We start from the raw sequence: 17,841 nt of genomic DNA, 5'->3' as shown, positions 1-17,841 counted from the left end.
GCCCCCGTCCTCTATCTGCCCCCCTCAGAACCCCAACCCATCCAACCCCCTGCTCCTTGTCCCCTGACCACTCCCTCCCGGGATCCCCCGCCACTAACCCCCCAGGACCTCACCCCCTATCAAGCCCCTTTTGGAATGTGGCCCTGCGAACATAGGCGGAGGACTCAGGAGGAGCACGGACAGCTGCAGAGAAGCACGCTTTCCCCTTCAAAACGCCTCTTCTCTCCGACCGGCTGCGCAGCCACCCCGTGCTCCTCCTGAGTCCTCCACCCGCATTCGCTGTGCTCCCGCCACCCGCACCTCCTGCCTGCTCCCCTGAGGCTGCAGGTGAGCCTCCCTCCTTGCTCTCCCCTGCCCCCGCAGTGCAGGTCCCCCCGCACCTGCACCCCATGGGGGGTGCACCAGTGCTGAGCTGCCTGAGTGCCTGGCCCTGGGGCCCCCTGTTGTTGGGGGGCCCCGTGCCAGGGCACCCTGTGGTTACTGGTAAATCTGTCCCTGAGTTGCGCCGCCCAGCCAGAGCCAGCCATGCCACTGCGCTGTCTGGCAGGAGCTCGCACCCCTGCCACCCAGAGCGCCAGCAGCATGGGGAGCTGAGGCTGCAGGGGAGAGAGGAAAATGGGGGAGAGGCCGGGGGCTAGCTTCTCTGGCCGGGAGCTCAAGGGCCGTAGTTTGCCCACCTCTGCTATAGTCCCCTTAATCAATGTATACACACATACTTACAATTTGGGATGCTTATTCCTGGAGTGTGAGGAACAGATACTGGAGGGGTTATAGGAGGGGGCGGTCCAGGAGGAAGAAAACCTATATGAACACACACAAAAATTGACAAATTTTAACACTATGTACTCTTAGATCATATTTTATTTTTGCAGTTTTATTGCAGACACTTTTAAATGGTTACATGTTTAAATCAAAGTATATTCTCTGGAAGTACTTAATATACCTGGGGGCAAATGCATTGGATTGAATCCAGGTCGCAAAAATGGAGGTGGTGGTACACCAGGGCCAAACCCAGGAGGAGGGATCCCTAAAGGAGCCGTGAAAGTAGGTGGCTGAAGTGCACCAACTACAGGAGGACCTGATGGATGTGGTGGAACCGATGGATGTGGTGGAACCTACAGAGGAAGGAGGGAAGAGTTAGCCTCAAAACCACATGCATTTGGTGAGAAATAGTCTGCTGTGCTTACTTTGTTAGACAAGACAAAGTAACAAAATTTACTTTCAAAACAAAGTGATCACAGACGGCTGTGATTTTACTCAAAACAATGGAGAACACACAAAGCACCACTACATTAAATAGCAGTTCTGCTCTGAAAAGTGACTAGATAAAAATGTCACCTTATGAATAAGGATACGATTTGGTCATGTATTCTGTCGTATCTGAGCAGCCAAAAAAGGGTACTTTTTACTCCTAATAGCACTGGAGGCCCATGATAGCTCTTGATTTAACTGAACGGTATTCCTTAGAACCTAAGAACAACCATACTGGGTCAAACCAATGGTCCATCTAAGACAGTACCCTGTCTTCCAACAGTGGCCAATGCCAGGTGCTTCAGAGAGAATGAACAAAACAGGGCAACTGCACAAGAAGGGAAGACCCAGCTCAACTCTCAGATCCTAGGCTGAGTTTGCTGAGGCAGCTGAGAAGGAAGTGAGGTTGGTTCACCCAGGCAGCCCCCTATAGCCTTGGGGTGGGGTATGAGGTTGTGCAGGGTGGATGCACGGGCTGAACTGACACAGCTAATGGAAATCTCGGATTGAAGGTGTTTGCAGTGCATGCACACCTGAAGCAGAGCACCCATAGGGACAAACTACTCAAAGAAGCAGCATTACTGCACCGTAACAATGGATATTTCTAATCTTTTAGTGAAGTACTCAAAGACTAACTCAGTGAAGTACAGAAAACTTTTCTTTTTTCAAATTCTACAAGGGCTGTATTTGTTATTTTTAAGTAAATAGCAAGGAAAGTTATAAACTAACAGCATATGGAACTAGCTAATGCAGCCTGTGATAAACTAACAGATTGAAAGGTTACAACCCATCTGGTTAAGAAAACTCATGCAGTAACTTTTATTGGACCAAAGCTTAAGGGGATAAAAACAAGGTAGCGGAAAGAATCAAGTAAAGATTTGCCAGATATACTCAAGCACATTATCCACTAACATATTCAGGAAGTCTGCCACTGCTGGTCATTGCCCAATACTGCATTTTGAATTAATATTTTTCCAATTTTGTTTCCTCATCTTAGCTAAGCCAATGTCACAGGACCTATGGATTTGCACCTCATATTCATCTTCTGTGGTTTTTAAAAGTTCTTTTGTTACGATCATTGAGACTTAGTTCAGCAGCTAGGCTCAGACCAGTTGCTTTTTGCTAAGGTGTGCTCAGCTGGGAGGTGAGACAAGGCTGAAGCTGCACTGCCTTTTTTTGGTAAAAAAGATTCAAGCAGTTGGTACCAGGTAGAAGCTGGACGTGGAAAAAGAAGATTATTTTGTGCCACACATTGCCAGGGTTACCAGTTAGCAGACAGGCATACCAGAATAAAAAAGGCTAAACACTACCTGAGATACTCTGACTTCTGTTTCCCTCACCCTCCCATCTCTATGATTAATTCATGAACTGACGTGTTGAACTGTGATTTAAATATGTTTCTGGTTGCAGCTATCCAGCAGCAAATGGAAAGAAAAGAGTAACCAATCTTACCTGTGGAGGAGGTACTGTTATAGGTGCCGGTATGGGAACAGGAATTGGAACAGGCAATGCTTTAGGGATAGGTGACACTGGTTCATTATGTGTAGTTTCTGCACCTCCATTTTGAGCTACTTCATTTTCGGATTTCTTAGAAATTCCTTTCCACTCTACAGGAAATAAATGGAAACAGTTCAGTTGAAAGAGTATGAATATTTAGTCACTATCGATTGCTAAGTAAAGCCAATGTGAAGATTATGTTGCAAAGAATCAGCCAGCTGTCTCTATAAACAAATTCTATGTAAAGGTGTTTCTGAAAATACAAACTGAAAATCGCTGTAAATACAGACTGTACAACAAGCAGCCACTAAAGTGTGGCAAGTAAAATAAAAAAAATTTCTTCTAATAGACATTTAACAGCTGATGTGACTCAGACCTTTGCATTCAGAACTGCTGTTGCATTTCTGCAAAGGGGTCTGAAGCACATTTGGCAACAATAATAAAAACAATAGGATTGTGCTTGGAACAAGCTCTGTAGTCAGTAGGCGTAATTAGTTTTTCCAGGGCAAGGCGAAGGCAGCTTTTCCCTCTGATAATCACTACGTTTGGAGTGCTAATATTGTATTACTACCTTGCGGTACAACACACTCCTGAGCAAAACAAAAAGAGAAAACACTAGTCAAGCACCACTAGAGGAGCATTAGCTATAGCTCCAAACTCATTTTATAATGGAAAGAGGACATATGGGGGAGGGTGGTGGGGGTGTTCCCTATTGCCAATCAATGCTTTCTTAGAAACAAGCAGAGGAAAAAGCAAGAGGAAGGAGGCAAAAAACTACATGCAGAAACAGTCCAGATATTAAATACAAAAAAGAATAAAACAGCAAGAGAAAAGACAAGAGATTTAGAATGCCATTCTTGATGATGGAACACAAGTGTTGATTTACTATTAACAGAAATGCTGCACTGAGATGAGACTGAAATAGTGGCTGAGATGATACAAAATGCCTGAAATCACTCAGGTTACTGGAAATAAAAAAATTTGAGTAAAGCTGATGTGAAGTTTATCCCAGATTATCTCTGAATAAGCTTTCATATATTATCGCTCATTTTAATGTATTCTTGGCTTTTTTGCTTATTAAAGCATTTATTTGGGAGAAAAACGACCCAGAGCTAGCTAAAAATTGAATAGAACAATGAAGAATGTTGAAACAACACTGATTGGCCCCTGAAGTTTCTCTCGCACATCAATGGCTAAACTGTCAGAATCATCAAAAGTCTAGTGTTCCTATCACCAGTTCACAAAAACAGACACAATAACTTCCAACTTTGAAGTAAGTTTTGGTCACATGGCACTTCTTAAACCACAAGTTAGTAATAAAAGCTATCACAGCACTTGTGTTGAACCTTGACTTGGTAATTCCTATTAAGTGGTTTACCACAATATCTATCACTATTTTCCTATTATAAACTTAACAAAACTTGCATTTTCAGTACACGTGCACATATACAAAAGTCTATGGGTATAGTTCAGGTCAAGACAAATAAAATACTTCTATACAATCAATATTAACATGTTCGTAAGTAACAAAAGTGATTTCTATTGAAACAAACCATTCACAGCTCTACTTAAATCAACCCAAAATAATTCATTTGAAGATGATTTAAAAAAATCTGTGTATTTTACCTGGGCTAAGAGTTTCATTGTCCAGCATTCCTCCTTCACAAAAACTTTCAAGGTCTTCAGGCTTCACTTTGTCCCATGGTACGTAGGTAACACCTAATTCTACATCCCAATACTGCTTATAGTCTGGTTTAATTCCTTTATTTAAAGCCCACGCAATCTTAAGAAGAAGGGGGGAAAAAAAAAAAAAAACCACGACAGTCAGAGCCCAGCTGCATTTTAACTTTTTTGTTCAGTACTCAGAAAATATGCACTTAACATTAAACAGCATTCAGCATCACAACGTAGGTCAAGAGGCAACAGAAGGATTCTGTGTCCAACTGGAGTTGCAGGAGAAATTTAGGCCATTATAAATACTGGAATTTAACCAAATTGTCTGGGCTAATTCTCCTGTATATTTTGTAAAAGATGCTAAAAGATTTTGATATATTCTAAATGATCCCAAATGGCCAGCACTTCAATTCGGTTTCATTCAAGAAGACAGCACCTAACGCTCTAAAATGATATTGGGTCACTGATTTAATACTGATTCAGAAGAAAGAATGCCACTACTGAATCAGCTTCACTTTATTTAGTACTCTATTTTCTTTGAGGATTTCCCCACAAAGATTACAAGACAAAGGGAATTTAAGACAGGCACCCCTTTGTCAGCTTAAGAGAAACCCTTGTTAGTGACCTGGAAGAGGAGAAAGGATCCAAATTCCATCAACTTCCATGTACCAAATGCTCACCAATAACCAAACTAAGTAGGGCGTTCACCTATGTTACTGAACACCGTGCTATATATAAAATATTAAATTTAAAGATTACTGTAAGCTTTAAAACTGAATCTATTATGAAATTTTTCCAAGTAGTACCTTTATAGATTTCTGATTGACTTTGAAGTTGCCTCGGCTCAGTTTTTGTAGGGCGCGGTAAGCATCCTGTCTGTGAACCATTACAATGTAGGCACATCCTCTAGGCGGTATCATCTGTTACAACATGTATAGGAACAACATTATTTAAGCTGCTACACTTGGTAAAACAAAAGGTAACCTATGTATAATTAAACAGAAGTAGGCTGGAACAACAGTCTTGCATGTCAGGGAGTACTTTGGATGATTTAGAGGGCATAAACAGATCTAATACTTATTAATAGATATCCTTTTAAACTAGTATCAAGACAGACATTAATATTTATCCATCTAAAATTCCTGTTTAAAGAGAGTGTAGCCTGGTAAGCAAGGGGACAAGTGCTTATGCCACAATGTAGATATTTCACGTGAGGGAACATGCTGATGAAAAGTAATCCATCCTGAATATGGCTGAGAATGGCATATACATAAGTTAGCTCCAAGATCATGGCATTTTTAATGGTTGCAGGAGACGAGTTCCTCTAATACATTAGCACTTTGTTTTTGTTTTTCTAAAAACTACAAATTGCCACCAACACCTCTGCTTTCAGTTTTCTCTTCAAATGGTTGTAATCATTTTAAAAATAGTCATTTTTTAAAAGCTATTTTTGCAAAGCTTCCTCTAATTTGTTTTGAGAAGTGAGAGGTAGCAGAGAGAAGCTAAGGCCAAATTATGGATTTTTTGTTTTTTATTTTTTAAGTTTCACTGCTAGTAGGACCATAAACTAAATCAAAATAATAAAAAATTAAGAGATACTGCTGTAAGATTAAACAAAGTGGGAAGAAAAGTGTACTAGCAGAATATTACATAAACAAAGTTTCTGCAATCAAGGGGTCTCCACACAATCAAACTTAGGGCAGGAGAATGGAGGACAACAGCTGTGCAGCAAGCATCCCGCAGCTAAGCTCCTCATCCACCATCTTTCGCTTGGGTCTCCTTAGACAAAGCATGGTGCTCATGAAATTGGAGTACTCTTCCGGGTTAACCCCAAGAACAACGATGCTTTTAAAAGCAAGTCTCTTGTAGCAACCACTTCATATTTTCCACAAATTAACAGTGGCAACAGTTCAAAAATGATGATGATATAGAGAAAAAGGTAAGTGTTGATCTTGAGAATGAACACTGAAACAAAAAGTTTTAAATGAATGAGTTGTTTATATAATAAAAGGCCTCTTTATAGCAAAGGCATATCATGACCTTTGCTTGTATGTCTCTATTTATACTCACATTTATAGATTCAATCGGGCCAAACTCCTCTAAAAGACTTCCAACATCCTGCTGAGTTGTTCTTTTGTCTAGTTGTCCTACCCAGAGTGTAGTACTACATACTAGAAGAAAAATAAAGTCTGACACTTAGGACTTGACTATTAGCACTTTTAAATTGTACTTTTGCAATATAAAGGCTGTGTTAAAATGGCCATTAAAGATAAATTGAAGCTTTTTTGTTGGGTTTTTTTGTTTGTTATAATTCAAATGTTTATAATATTACAAAGTAAATATCTTTCAAAACAAAAACATCTGAAAGTTATTTCCTTTTTTCTTACCTGCCTGGAGCTGAATTCAGGGTTCTGTTTAGCCATGACTACAGCACAACCATTGTTAGAATGCATGCACAGATTTCCAAATTATAAATAAATACTTAGTTGATTTGGAATTTTAAAGAGTCATGAATTTTAAAATTTGTGATAGAAAGGGGGGAAAAATTGTTTTTACTGCTGTGTCAGTGCAGACCTGTGGATATCCCAACAAATCATGGTGAATAAACCCCAACAAGGCAAATACTGACTCCCAATGCTTCAGACTTCAATTGCAGGCCAGGGTGACAGATTCTAGATAGGTGACAATACATATATGAAAGATCTTGCTAGCAAGGTGATACCTGGCAGGCACGAGATAAGAGGCCTCCCTTCCAGCAGAAAGGACAAATCAATTAGAATGGATGACAGATCCCTCCTCTTAAGTGGTTCCCTTCTCTGGTTAGTAGATGGAAACACTTATTGATTAGAGGGTTTTGCTTTTTTTTTTTTTTAAAGTCAGGAAGGAATAGTGTCAGGGGATGTGTAGACAAGAAGTGTGTTTAAATTTATTACAATTAACTTTGTTCTTTAGGCCAAAAATGGAACAGAGGTAGTGCAAAATACAGGCTTCCATAACCACCACTCCAAAAGTAAGTATGGCAGAATTTGACTCATGGCATCTATCTTTTTCCACTCCCCTGCAAGCTGGTGTAGAATGGCTAACCCTAGACACCTTGGCTCTCCCAGCAGCAACAGACATGACAATGAAATCAGGAGTGGGGTTGGAAAAGAAGCACCTGAGGCACTTGGTAGGTCTTTTCACCTCTAATAATAAAAACATGTGAAAGTGCGCTGCCCAGATGTGTCTGGCTAGTCAAGAAGTCCCTCATTAACAGGCAAAGTAACCCTGCTTCAGCCTTTACCCACAGATATCAAAGAGGATAGGTCTTCTCCAGGTCTGACACTAAATTCAAGATCTTTTATTTTGTGTACTGACTCCAGGAACTACTTCATATCCCCAGGATAAACGTAGACAAAATCTCCATTTTTTTTTTTAAAATCTAGAACTGTAGACAACACAAGGTTCAGTATCAGCTCCCACATCCTCCATGCCAAAGTCCTTCCGATTCAGACAGATCTACAGTGCTGAAGAGTAGAGAAGAGGAACCAGGCTGCTCAACTTGGTGAGGCAGACATATTGTGAGAACTGCAGATTTCTTGGGAGAAGCCAAAGAACAAGAATGGGTGCAGACTTGGCTTTCCTCTTTACACAGCTGGAGAAATCCGAACGTACAGAGGTATCCCAATAAGCCTGCACTATCAAAGTATAACAGGACCCACAAAAGGGAGATGGCATGAATTCACTCTAACAGCTTTGGAATAGGAGGAGAGACAAATCCCATTATGGTCTGAGATTATTTCTTCCCAGGGTGCATTCAGGCACACCTCAAAGCCCAACCCAGATGGCACCAAGCTTAACCCAGGCAATCCTTAGCACTGAGACTGACATGGAGGAGACTCGTCCCTTTGTCTGGCCTTTTAGATGGCCCTTGTAGGGGAAGAGGCAACAATCCTGGCACAAGAGAGTTCCCTTGATCTTTAGGAGATCCAGTGTTCATTTGACAAATTGCCCTCAGGAGATGCAACTGCAGTTTGAGGACATTCCCCTTTCCCCCCGCCCTCCCTCAGATCCAGGTCTTTGTTTTTTCCCCTCACCTCCAAGTTCCTCCTATATTCGATGGCAGAGATCAGAGGGAACTCAAGGTCATCTGACAGCCCAGGCCTAACTGCACCGACACATGACACAGTGACACATCTCCACAATCAAAAGGGAATAGCAACCAAGTCAAATCTAGGACCACCATCAGCACTAAGAAGTCAGCCCTGGTGGTGCTGACAACATGAGAATCTCAAGCAGCATGGGATGACTTTCAAGCACTGAGAGCTCTCTGGCACCAGCACTTACTGAAAGTGCATTGTCTGAGGCTTTACATCAGTCAAAGATTTCAAGGCCAGACGAGAACCATCATGATCATCTAGTCTGACCTCCTGTATAACACAGGCCATAGAACTTCCCTAAAATAATTCCTAGAGCATCTCTTAGAAAAACATCCGATCTTGATTTTGGCATGTTTCTGTAAGAGTTATTTCATTCAAACTAAGGCAGCAACAGTTAAAGCAGCAGTCCCTCATCCCCTCTCTCCCCCTCCCACCAGTCTGTCATATTGACCACACAACATGCATTGCAAAATACTTGGGCCCTCTGAAAATGCTCAAAAGTGATTTTTCACTCATTTATAATTTGTCCACAAATCTCTCAAACCTATCAAAGGAATTGTGTCTAGTTAAGGGTTTTAGAAGCCAAGTTCCATGCTTGAAATTTCAACTGTTTTAGGTGTAACGTTTATCTGGAATTGTAGCCATTTCTTCAGTCTCACAAAACTCAAACTGTTAAAAGAAATTTCCTCACTTTTTCACAAAATTCACCTGTTTACAGAGAAAATCTTGAGTACCTGAGAAATGATGCTATAATAAGAACAATTTTGCACTAAAGCTTCCTTTCCTTTGAAAGTAAAATGAGCAAAGGCGAGCACTCACCACTAACAGTTTCTGATTTGATTTGAGGAAGGCCTTTTGACCTGCGTTCTCTCTCTTTTTCTCGTTCACGCCTCTCCTGCGACCGAGATCTAGGAGAGTGTCGGCGCCTATCCCGAGATCGGGAACGAGAGCGACGATGACGCGATCTTCGAGATCGAGATCCAGACCTCGATCGTCTCCTTTTTGGAGATCTAGTTTTAAATAAAAATATTAACATACAATGCTTTGCCTAAAACACACAGTATAAAAATCTGTTTGACTCATCGTGAGTGAAAGTTCAACACTTGCATTTTTTTAAACTTTGAAATCAAGCATTAGTGTGCGTACACACTAGACATTTATACATAACAATACATAGTGTATCCCAAATAAGTATTTGTACCAACAGTAAACTTAAGTGATTAAACATACTTTATCTATGCTACAAATTTATTGTAATTTATTATTCTTTCAACTTCTGATATCCTCTATCACTTTTATTTTTCTCTTGTATTATGGCACTAAATCCAGTATCTATTATATCACAGAACGTACTTACAGCTATTAGTGAGGAAAACTTTTCTTACAAGTTAATGACTAAAAAATTAATAGAAATGTCAGTGAAAAAGACGGTTACCTACCTTTCATAACCTGTTGTTCTTTGAGATGTGTTGCTCAGGTCCATTCCAAGTAGGTGCATGGGCGCCACGTGCACAGTCGTCGGAAGGTTCTTCCCCTAGTGGTATCCATCAGGTCAGTCCAGGAGACCCCTGGAGTTGCACTATATGGTGCTGAATATAGCGCCCTGCCAACCCGCTGCCACTTCAGTTCCTTCTTGCCAGTTGGCTCTGACATAGAGGTAGGCAGGTGGGTCTTGGAATGGACATGAGCAACACATCTCGAAGAACAACAGTTAAGAAAGGTAGGTAACTGTCTTTTCTTCTTTGAGCGCTTGCTCATGTTGATTCCAAGTAGGTGACTCCCAAGCAGATGGTAGGAGGAGGGGTCGGGGCTCACGGAATCGGTGACTGAAGCACTGCTCTGCCGAACGCTGCATCGTCCCTGGCCTGCTGAGTAATGGCATAATGCGAGGTGAATGTGTGGATCGATGACATGTTGCGGCCCTGCACATCTCCTATACGGAAAGCAGCTGAGGATGCTTGAGCCCCTGTGGAATGCGCTGTCACTGCCAGGGCTGGCACCTTAGTGAAGTCATGGCATGCCCAAATGCAGGACGTGATCCATGACGAAATTCTCTGGGACGACACCGGGAGGCCTTTCATTCTGTCCCCTACTGCGATAAAGAGTTGGTTTGATTTACTAAATGGTTTAGTCCTTTCGATGTACAAAGCCAAAGCCCACCTGACGTCTAGGCTGTTGGCATGTGGCTTAGGGTAAAACGTCCTGGCTTGTATGAAACTGATACCACCTTGTGAAGAAAGGCCGGATAAAGCTGCAACTGGAGCTCGAGGGCCGGATTAAAATGTCTGAAAGGCCGGATGTGGCCCCCAGGCCGTAGGTTGCCCACGCCTGCTCTAGTGGATGGTTTCCTGCTGCCAAGGAGGACCTCTCTAACAGGCTCTGAGCATACCAGCTCCATGGGGTTTAGCCATGAAGCTTCCATGCCGTGAGGTGGAGACACACGAGGTTGGGATGCTGGAGGTATCCGTGGACCTGGGTGATTAGGTTCAGCACGAAAGGCAAGGCGATTGGCGTGTCTACCGACAGTTTCAGGAGCGTGATATAACAGTGTTGACAGGCCTAAGCTGGACCTATCAGTATGACAGACACACTTTCCCTTCTGACCTTAAGCAGGACCTTGTGAATGAGCAGGAAGGGTGGGAACGAATAGAACAGGTGGTCCTTCCAGGGAAGGAGAAATGTGTCCATGATCCAGTCACGGCTGTGGTTTAGGAAGGAGCAAAACGGCTGACAATTTCTGCTGAGTCTTGCCGTGAACAGATCTATCTGGGGAACCCCCCACCATTGGAAGATGCTGTTCGCAACGTCCAAGCGAATGGACCACTTGTGGTTGTGGAAGGACCTGCTGTGATGGTCCGACAGCTTGTTCTGGGATCCTGGAAGGTAAGATGCCTCTAGGTTTATTGAGTGGGCTATGCAGAAGTCCCACAGCTTGAGGGCTTTCAGGTATAGGGGAAAGGAGCATGCTCCACAATGTCTGCTTATGTAAAATATTGCTGTTGTATTGTCCATCATGACTGATAGGCATCTGCCTTCCAGATGGCATTGGAAGGTTTGGCAGGCTAGGCGAACCATTCTCTGCTCCCTGACATTGATGTGAAGTGAGAGCTCTGCTTGAGTCCTGAGGGCCCCTAGATGTGCTCCCCACCCCAACGCTGATGTGTCCGTGACTAGGGACATTGAGGGCTGGGGCCTGGAGAAGGGCACCCCTGTGCATACCGCTTGAGGATTGAGCCAGCATAGGAGGAACTCTATAACAGAAGAGGGAGTGAAACCAGCTTATCCAGATTGTCTCTCTTTGGTTGGTACATTAATGCCAGCCAAGCCTAGAAAGGCCTGAGCCACAATCTTGCATGCGGCCATGTGACCTAGCAGCTTCAAGTAGCTCTGTGCCATCACGGTGGGAAAAAGCCTTAAGTCCTCTATGATAGAGCAAATGGCTTGGAAGCGAGGCTCTGGTAGGAATACCTGTGCGTGAGTGGAGTCCAGGATTGCTCCTACAAACTCTCTCCTCTGAGTAGGGAATAGGGTTGACTTTGGCACGTTCAGCAATAGACCCAGTCTGTCAAAGGTTGACCGTATTAGGTTTACATGCGCCTCTACCTGCACGTTGGAGTGGCCCCTGATAAGCCAGTTGTCGAGATATGGGAACACCTGCACTTGCCGTCTCCTCAGGAAAGCAGCGACAACTGCCATGCACTTGGTAAACACGTGAGGGACCGCTGACAGGCCGAAGGGGAGGACTGTAAACTGATGAGTGCGGTTCACTACGAACCTGAGGAACCTCCCGTGGGACAGGACTATCGATATATGAAAGTATGTGTCCTTCAAGTCGAGGGAAGCATACAAGTCCCCTGGGATCCAGGGAGGGAATGATGATGGCAAAGATACCATGTGAAACTTCAGTTTCATGAATCTGTGAGGTTTTGCAGCTCGAGAATGGGTCTGAGACCCCCCTTTGGCTTTCGGGATTAGGAAATATTGGGAGTAGAATCCCTTTCCCCTTAGCTCCTGAGGAACCTCCTCTACTGCTCCTGCACTTAGGAGCATTTGCACCTCCTGTATAAGAAGTTACTCATGAGCGGGGTCCTTGGACAGGGATTGGGAAGGGGGATGAAGGGAGCGAAGGAACAGAATTGGAGAGAATATCCCAATTCTACTGTGCACTGCACCCAGCAGTCTGAAGTTATCTGGGCCCACGCACAATAGAAGTGGGATAGACAGTTCAAGAAACAGGGAGAAGGATCCAGGACGTGGTCTGGTGCATCGCTCAGGTGCACCCTCAAAAGGCGTGCTTGGAACTGGAGGGCTGCCTTGTCGAACCCTGGTCTTGGCTGGGTGGGGACTGGGGAGACCTATGTCTATTGTTCCTGCCCCGCTTCCTAGAGTAGTCCTGCCTAGGCTGTGTAGGATAAAAACACCGAAGAGGTTGGGGCTTAAAGTGCTTTCTCTGTGTGGCTGGTGTATATAGCCCCAAGGATTTCAATGTTGCCCATGAATCCTTTAGGTTATGGAGTTTGGAGCCTATCTGCTCCGAAAACAATCCAGAGTCTTCAAAGGGCAGGTCCTGTATTCTTTGTTGGGCCTCTGGAGGGAGGCCCGACACCTACAGCCATGAATTCCTCCTCATGGAGATAGTGGAGAACATGGTTCGCGTCGCCAAGTCTGCCGCATCCAGGGCAGCCTTCAATGGGGTAGTTGAAGACCCTGCCACTACCTTGTCAGGGGAGGATGATGACGACACCCTGGGTGATACCGGGCCTTCCTGACCCTCAGGCTTGCGGGTTTCACCCTGTGCAGGGTCCTCGTGTTCAGTGCTGGGGTTGGCCCTAATGCAGATTCCAGTGCCGACCTCTGCGCCAAACTCCATACCCACTTTGGTGCCACACAGTGGTAAGCAGTCCCTGGCTAGTAGAGGAGCACATGCTTCCAAGGCGATGGACTGGGACCCCCTGGAGTAGGAACCCTGGGCCTGGTAATATACATACAGGGTCCAAAAGCGCCATTGCGCGGGTACCTGCCATCATGGGGGGAGCTTGCCCTGTCTCCTGCCTGTAATGGCACTGCTCTGATCAGTGCTGGCTACGTTTAGAGATGTATGACTCCACCTCAGTCTGATGACTGACTCCGAACATGGAGACCACAGTGGTGCAGGCGATAGGTGCTGCATTGTGGCTGGCTTACTTCTGGGCAGCGCCGGAAGTCTTGTATCCAATGCTCTCTCTTGGCAGGGGACTGAGGTGCTATCATGGCTATCAGGTCCTTGGCCGCCTCAGATGTGTTCAGGGTGGAAGGGAGCTCCAATTCCTCTGTGTGGTACTCCCTTAAGGGGGAGTCCATTGCCACCGGACTTGACGGAACCCCCTACAGGCCCAAAGTTGGAGGTGTGATAGGCGCCAGGTGCCCTGACATGGGACGCACGCGGTTAGCGCTCTCTCCAGTTGCGCTCACCGTGAGCGAGCGCCTTCTGTCAGTTTTCTTGTATCTCTTGTGAGGCACTGTTGAGTGAGAGCGGTGCTGGGCTGTCACAGAAGGGGCGGACTTCGGTGCCAGAGAATAATGGTGCCAAGGATCTCTAGGTGCAGAGTCCTTCCTTGGCGCCATAGCCTCTCTAATTGAGGCCGGCGCACTCTGCACCAAGGTACAGGGTGTCGGGTCTGGCTGGCCCAGTGCCAGTTGGGGACAAAGGGCTCCCATCGTGAGGAGCTGTTTAAGTCTGAAGTCCCTCTCTTTTTTAGTCCTAGGACGGAATCCCTTGCAAATCCTACACCAATTTGTCTGATGGGATTCCCCAGGCACCTCAAACAGGACTTGGGGGGATTGCCCTTTGACACAGATTTATAGCAGGTCCCACATGCCTCAATTCCTGGGAAGGGGGAAACAAATTGGGGTGAGAACCCCCCCCCTCAAACAGAAACTAAGCTAACCACTACTAAAACACTAATTCTACTCTATTTATAGATGCAACAACAGAAACCACTAGGAGAATGCAAGAGAAGACACGCAGCTCCAATGACCGTCATGGGTGGTAAAAAGGAATTGAAGTGGCAGCGGGTTGGCAAGGCCCTATATGCAGCGCCATGAAGGCGCGACTCCAAGGGGCACCGACCCAACAGGTACTGCCAGGGGAAAAACCTTCCGACAACTGTACATGCGGCGCACGCCCACCTACTTGGAATCGACATGAACAAGCACTCAAAGAAGAACAATACCATTTTACACTGTTATTTAAACTAAGCAAACCTAGGCCTGGCAGGTATTTCAAGGTAATCCTCCAAAAAAACCCAAGTAAAGTGCTGCAAAGGAGTGGCCCTGGTAATTTAGTAGGTGGATTTGCCACATACATACAGATGGCTTTTAGCCAGCGTGGAACCAGTATCCCATGACTCTGTTGTGATACGCTGTCTTTCTGATAGGCAAAACCTACAGCCCACAAAATCATTCAAGAGCCTATGGATCTTTTTGTAAAAACAGTGTTGAGAACTCTAGAATCTTGGTACAAATTAAATAATGACATTCTGTCTATTTAAGATTTCTCCAGTAACTGCAAAGGGAGAAGTTATTCTTCACTTCTACCAGAAGAGGAGAAATGTGATGTTGATGGCTCTGAGTGACTCTCATTCCAGTCAAGTAGCAGCTGCACTTCAGAGATATAAGAGTGATCCCTATGTATCTACTGCAGCTACTTATTTGGTCCCCCATTATTGTAGTATCCGAGCACTTCACAATCTTTAAATTTATTTATCAACACAACACACACTGTGAGGTAAGGAGGTCATTTTACCCATGGAGAAGTAAGGCATAAAGATACTAAGGACTCATCTACACCAGGAAATTTACTAGCATAGTTATACCATATATCCTTTGTGCATACTCTTATTCCTGAATAAGTGTGTCCACATAGGGATTTATACTGCTGTCCCTATAGTGGTAAATTATACCAGTAAATTTCCCAGTTTAGACAAGCCCTTAGTGACTTGCTCAAGGTCACCCAGGAAGAGCAGGGAAATGAACCCAGGATCACCAAGTCCCTGGCTACCACACTAACCATAGGGCTATCCTTTCTCAACACACACTTAGTAAAGCACTTTGAATCCTTTTGATGAGATATGCTAAAGTTAAATATATATATAAAAAAATAGCATACATATATTTTCAGTGCTAGAAAAAATTACATTAACTTACCTTGATGCCGATCTAGATCTTGATTTTCTGTTATCAGAAACATGTCGTTTAACTTCCTGAACACAGGGCTGTTCCACCTCCATATCCTAAAATGCCCCACAAGTTAAACTGCTGTAATTACCGCAAGTATTAATTTTATTCCAGTTTGTGACTAGACTCAGTCTACCGAACAAGTTACATGAAATTGATTCTAGATATCTAACTATGAATTTAAAACCATGATATGATTTTGTCCAAAACAGATTTTACTGTTTTATTCACCAGTGCAAAAAATTTTAATAAGCACAATACATTTGTGATAAATACTATTAATACATCAACATTTTAAAAACTCAGACAAAACTTCAATTTTTAAATTGTTGATTTTTCTCCAAGCTTAGTTAATTTCAGCATGTTATATTAGGTATAATAAATGTTTCTACAGTAAGAATGAGGTATGAATAACTAATGACAGTCAAGCTAAAAAACCCTTGTTGATTTTTTTAAAACCTATTGTTGTTACAAGTAATGTCCAAAGTCACCTGGTCTATGTCTCGCAATGTGTTCTACAACAGTAAGCCCTAATAGTAAAAGATATTTGCTCTAACTGCCAATTCAAATTCTCCACTTATAAACTTTAAGTATTTTGTTTGAGCATTTTCTTTTAATTGAGCACCAAAAGATTAAATCACTCTTGTGGGGAGGAGACTAACGAGCTCTTCTGGGCCTGTTCAGCACAAATGAGGCACACCTGCAAGGTTTGTTCTGTCTGGAAGGGTGAGCTTAAAAAAGAGAAAAAAGAGAAAACCTGCCACAGGAAAAGGCGGTGAACAGGAGGAGGACTGTTCCACCTCAGAGACTGCTGACAGCAGGAACAGGCCAGCTGAGAGGGAGACAGTGAAACTGCCCCCTTACAAAGCAGCTCACACCCCAAGAGGAGGACCTGGAGGTAGCCCCCATTGAAAGACAACAAACCTGCTGACAGACTAAGCCCAAAGGGCTGAATCCAGAAAGACTGCCTGATATCCAGGTCACTTTTGCCTTTGGTTTCACACAGATTCTCCTCTCTCATAAGGGAAAGAGGGGAGAGGACCTTTCTTTTGTCTGTTTTACTCAGAGAACTCCTCATGTGCCCCTGCCCCCCAGTCTGCCACAAGGGCACTCTGCTCTGAAATGTCTTATGGGGCCCAATGTGGGGCTCCCCATTCCTGCAGACTTTAAGCAAAGTCTATAGGAGGAAGTTATACTGGGTGGATTATGGGGGTTGCAGATGATATAATGGAATGACAGGAGAGTAGGGGGGAGTCTTATCCATATTTTAAGAACTTGAGGTTTAAATGCTTAACACGCTTTCTCCTCCCTCTCCATTCCAAAGCAGGGAGCATGACTCCATCCTGCTCTTTCCCATGCCTCCCAATCTTCCACTGTCCTCGCCATATTCCTTTTCTCAGAATTTTTCTACTATCAGGTCTCTCTGGTCAGAGATACCTACAAGGAAGGCAAGGTGTCATTTCCATGAATTGGGAGATGAAATGTTATCAACCAACCACAGACCTAGTCTCTCATTATCAAGCAACCACAGACCCAGAGTAAAAAAAAAATATAATTATGTTCATCTAGTCTGGCCAACTGAATGAAGTCACCTGCCTTTCTCAGAGCTACAGGAGTAGCAAAGGTCAAGCTTATTGATGCCTGAAACAAATAAACTGATCAGCAGAATCCTCAATTCTTGGAAGACTGAAGCATTCTGCTGTTCAGTTTTCTCTCTTCTGAGCACACAGCCTGAAACCTTAATTTTGCCAGAACATATGAAGCTGAAACTATTAAACTCAAAATGTGTTCTGCAACAGTAGGGTGGGGGGTAGGTCTCACCCTAAATCACAGAGGAAGCAGTTGTGAGGAGCCATGTGTCTCATGACTTTCCCAATTGCCTACAATCCCAGATAACGAATGCTCCTCTTGAATTCTCATGGGAACTATTTTTCCTCCCATTTGCACTTGATCAGGTAGGCAACCCTAGTAAACCAGACAGTAGAAATTTTAGACAGAAGTTTTCCTCACTCTTGTTTCTAGATTTGTTCCACCTTCTCAGGGATTGAAACACTTCAGTGAGGAA

The 17,841-nt window shown here is 43.9% G+C and overlaps 1 protein-coding gene across 2 annotated transcripts in view; it reads right to left on the bottom strand.

Moving 5' to 3' along the window:
- SCAF4 (SR-related CTD associated factor 4) overlaps positions 1-17,841 on the bottom strand; it is a 76,188-nt gene that overhangs the window by 17,960 nt on the left and 40,387 nt on the right. For both annotated transcript variants that reach the window (XM_073362386.2, XM_073362398.2), the window contains exons 11-18: positions 15,747-15,832; positions 9,381-9,571; positions 6,493-6,593; positions 5,229-5,342; positions 4,375-4,531; positions 2,704-2,858; positions 944-1,115; positions 721-801 (exon numbers count right to left, since the gene is read on the bottom strand). In XM_073362386.2, coding sequence (XP_073218487.1) covers positions 721-801; positions 944-1,115; positions 2,704-2,858; positions 4,375-4,531; positions 5,229-5,342; positions 6,493-6,593; positions 9,381-9,571; positions 15,747-15,832 — 1,057 coding nt within the window. The remainder of the gene's footprint in view (positions 1-720; positions 802-943; positions 1,116-2,703; positions 2,859-4,374; positions 4,532-5,228; positions 5,343-6,492; positions 6,594-9,380; positions 9,572-15,746; positions 15,833-17,841) is intronic.

The sequence above is a fragment of the Lepidochelys kempii genome, chromosome 1, assembly GCF_965140285.1.
Source record: "Lepidochelys kempii isolate rLepKem1 chromosome 1, rLepKem1.hap1, whole genome shotgun sequence".
Lineage (NCBI taxonomy): Eukaryota > Metazoa > Chordata > Testudines > Cheloniidae > Lepidochelys > Lepidochelys kempii.
The sequence above is the reverse complement of the archived record's forward strand: the minus strand, read 5'-3'. Positions and strand labels throughout refer to the sequence as shown.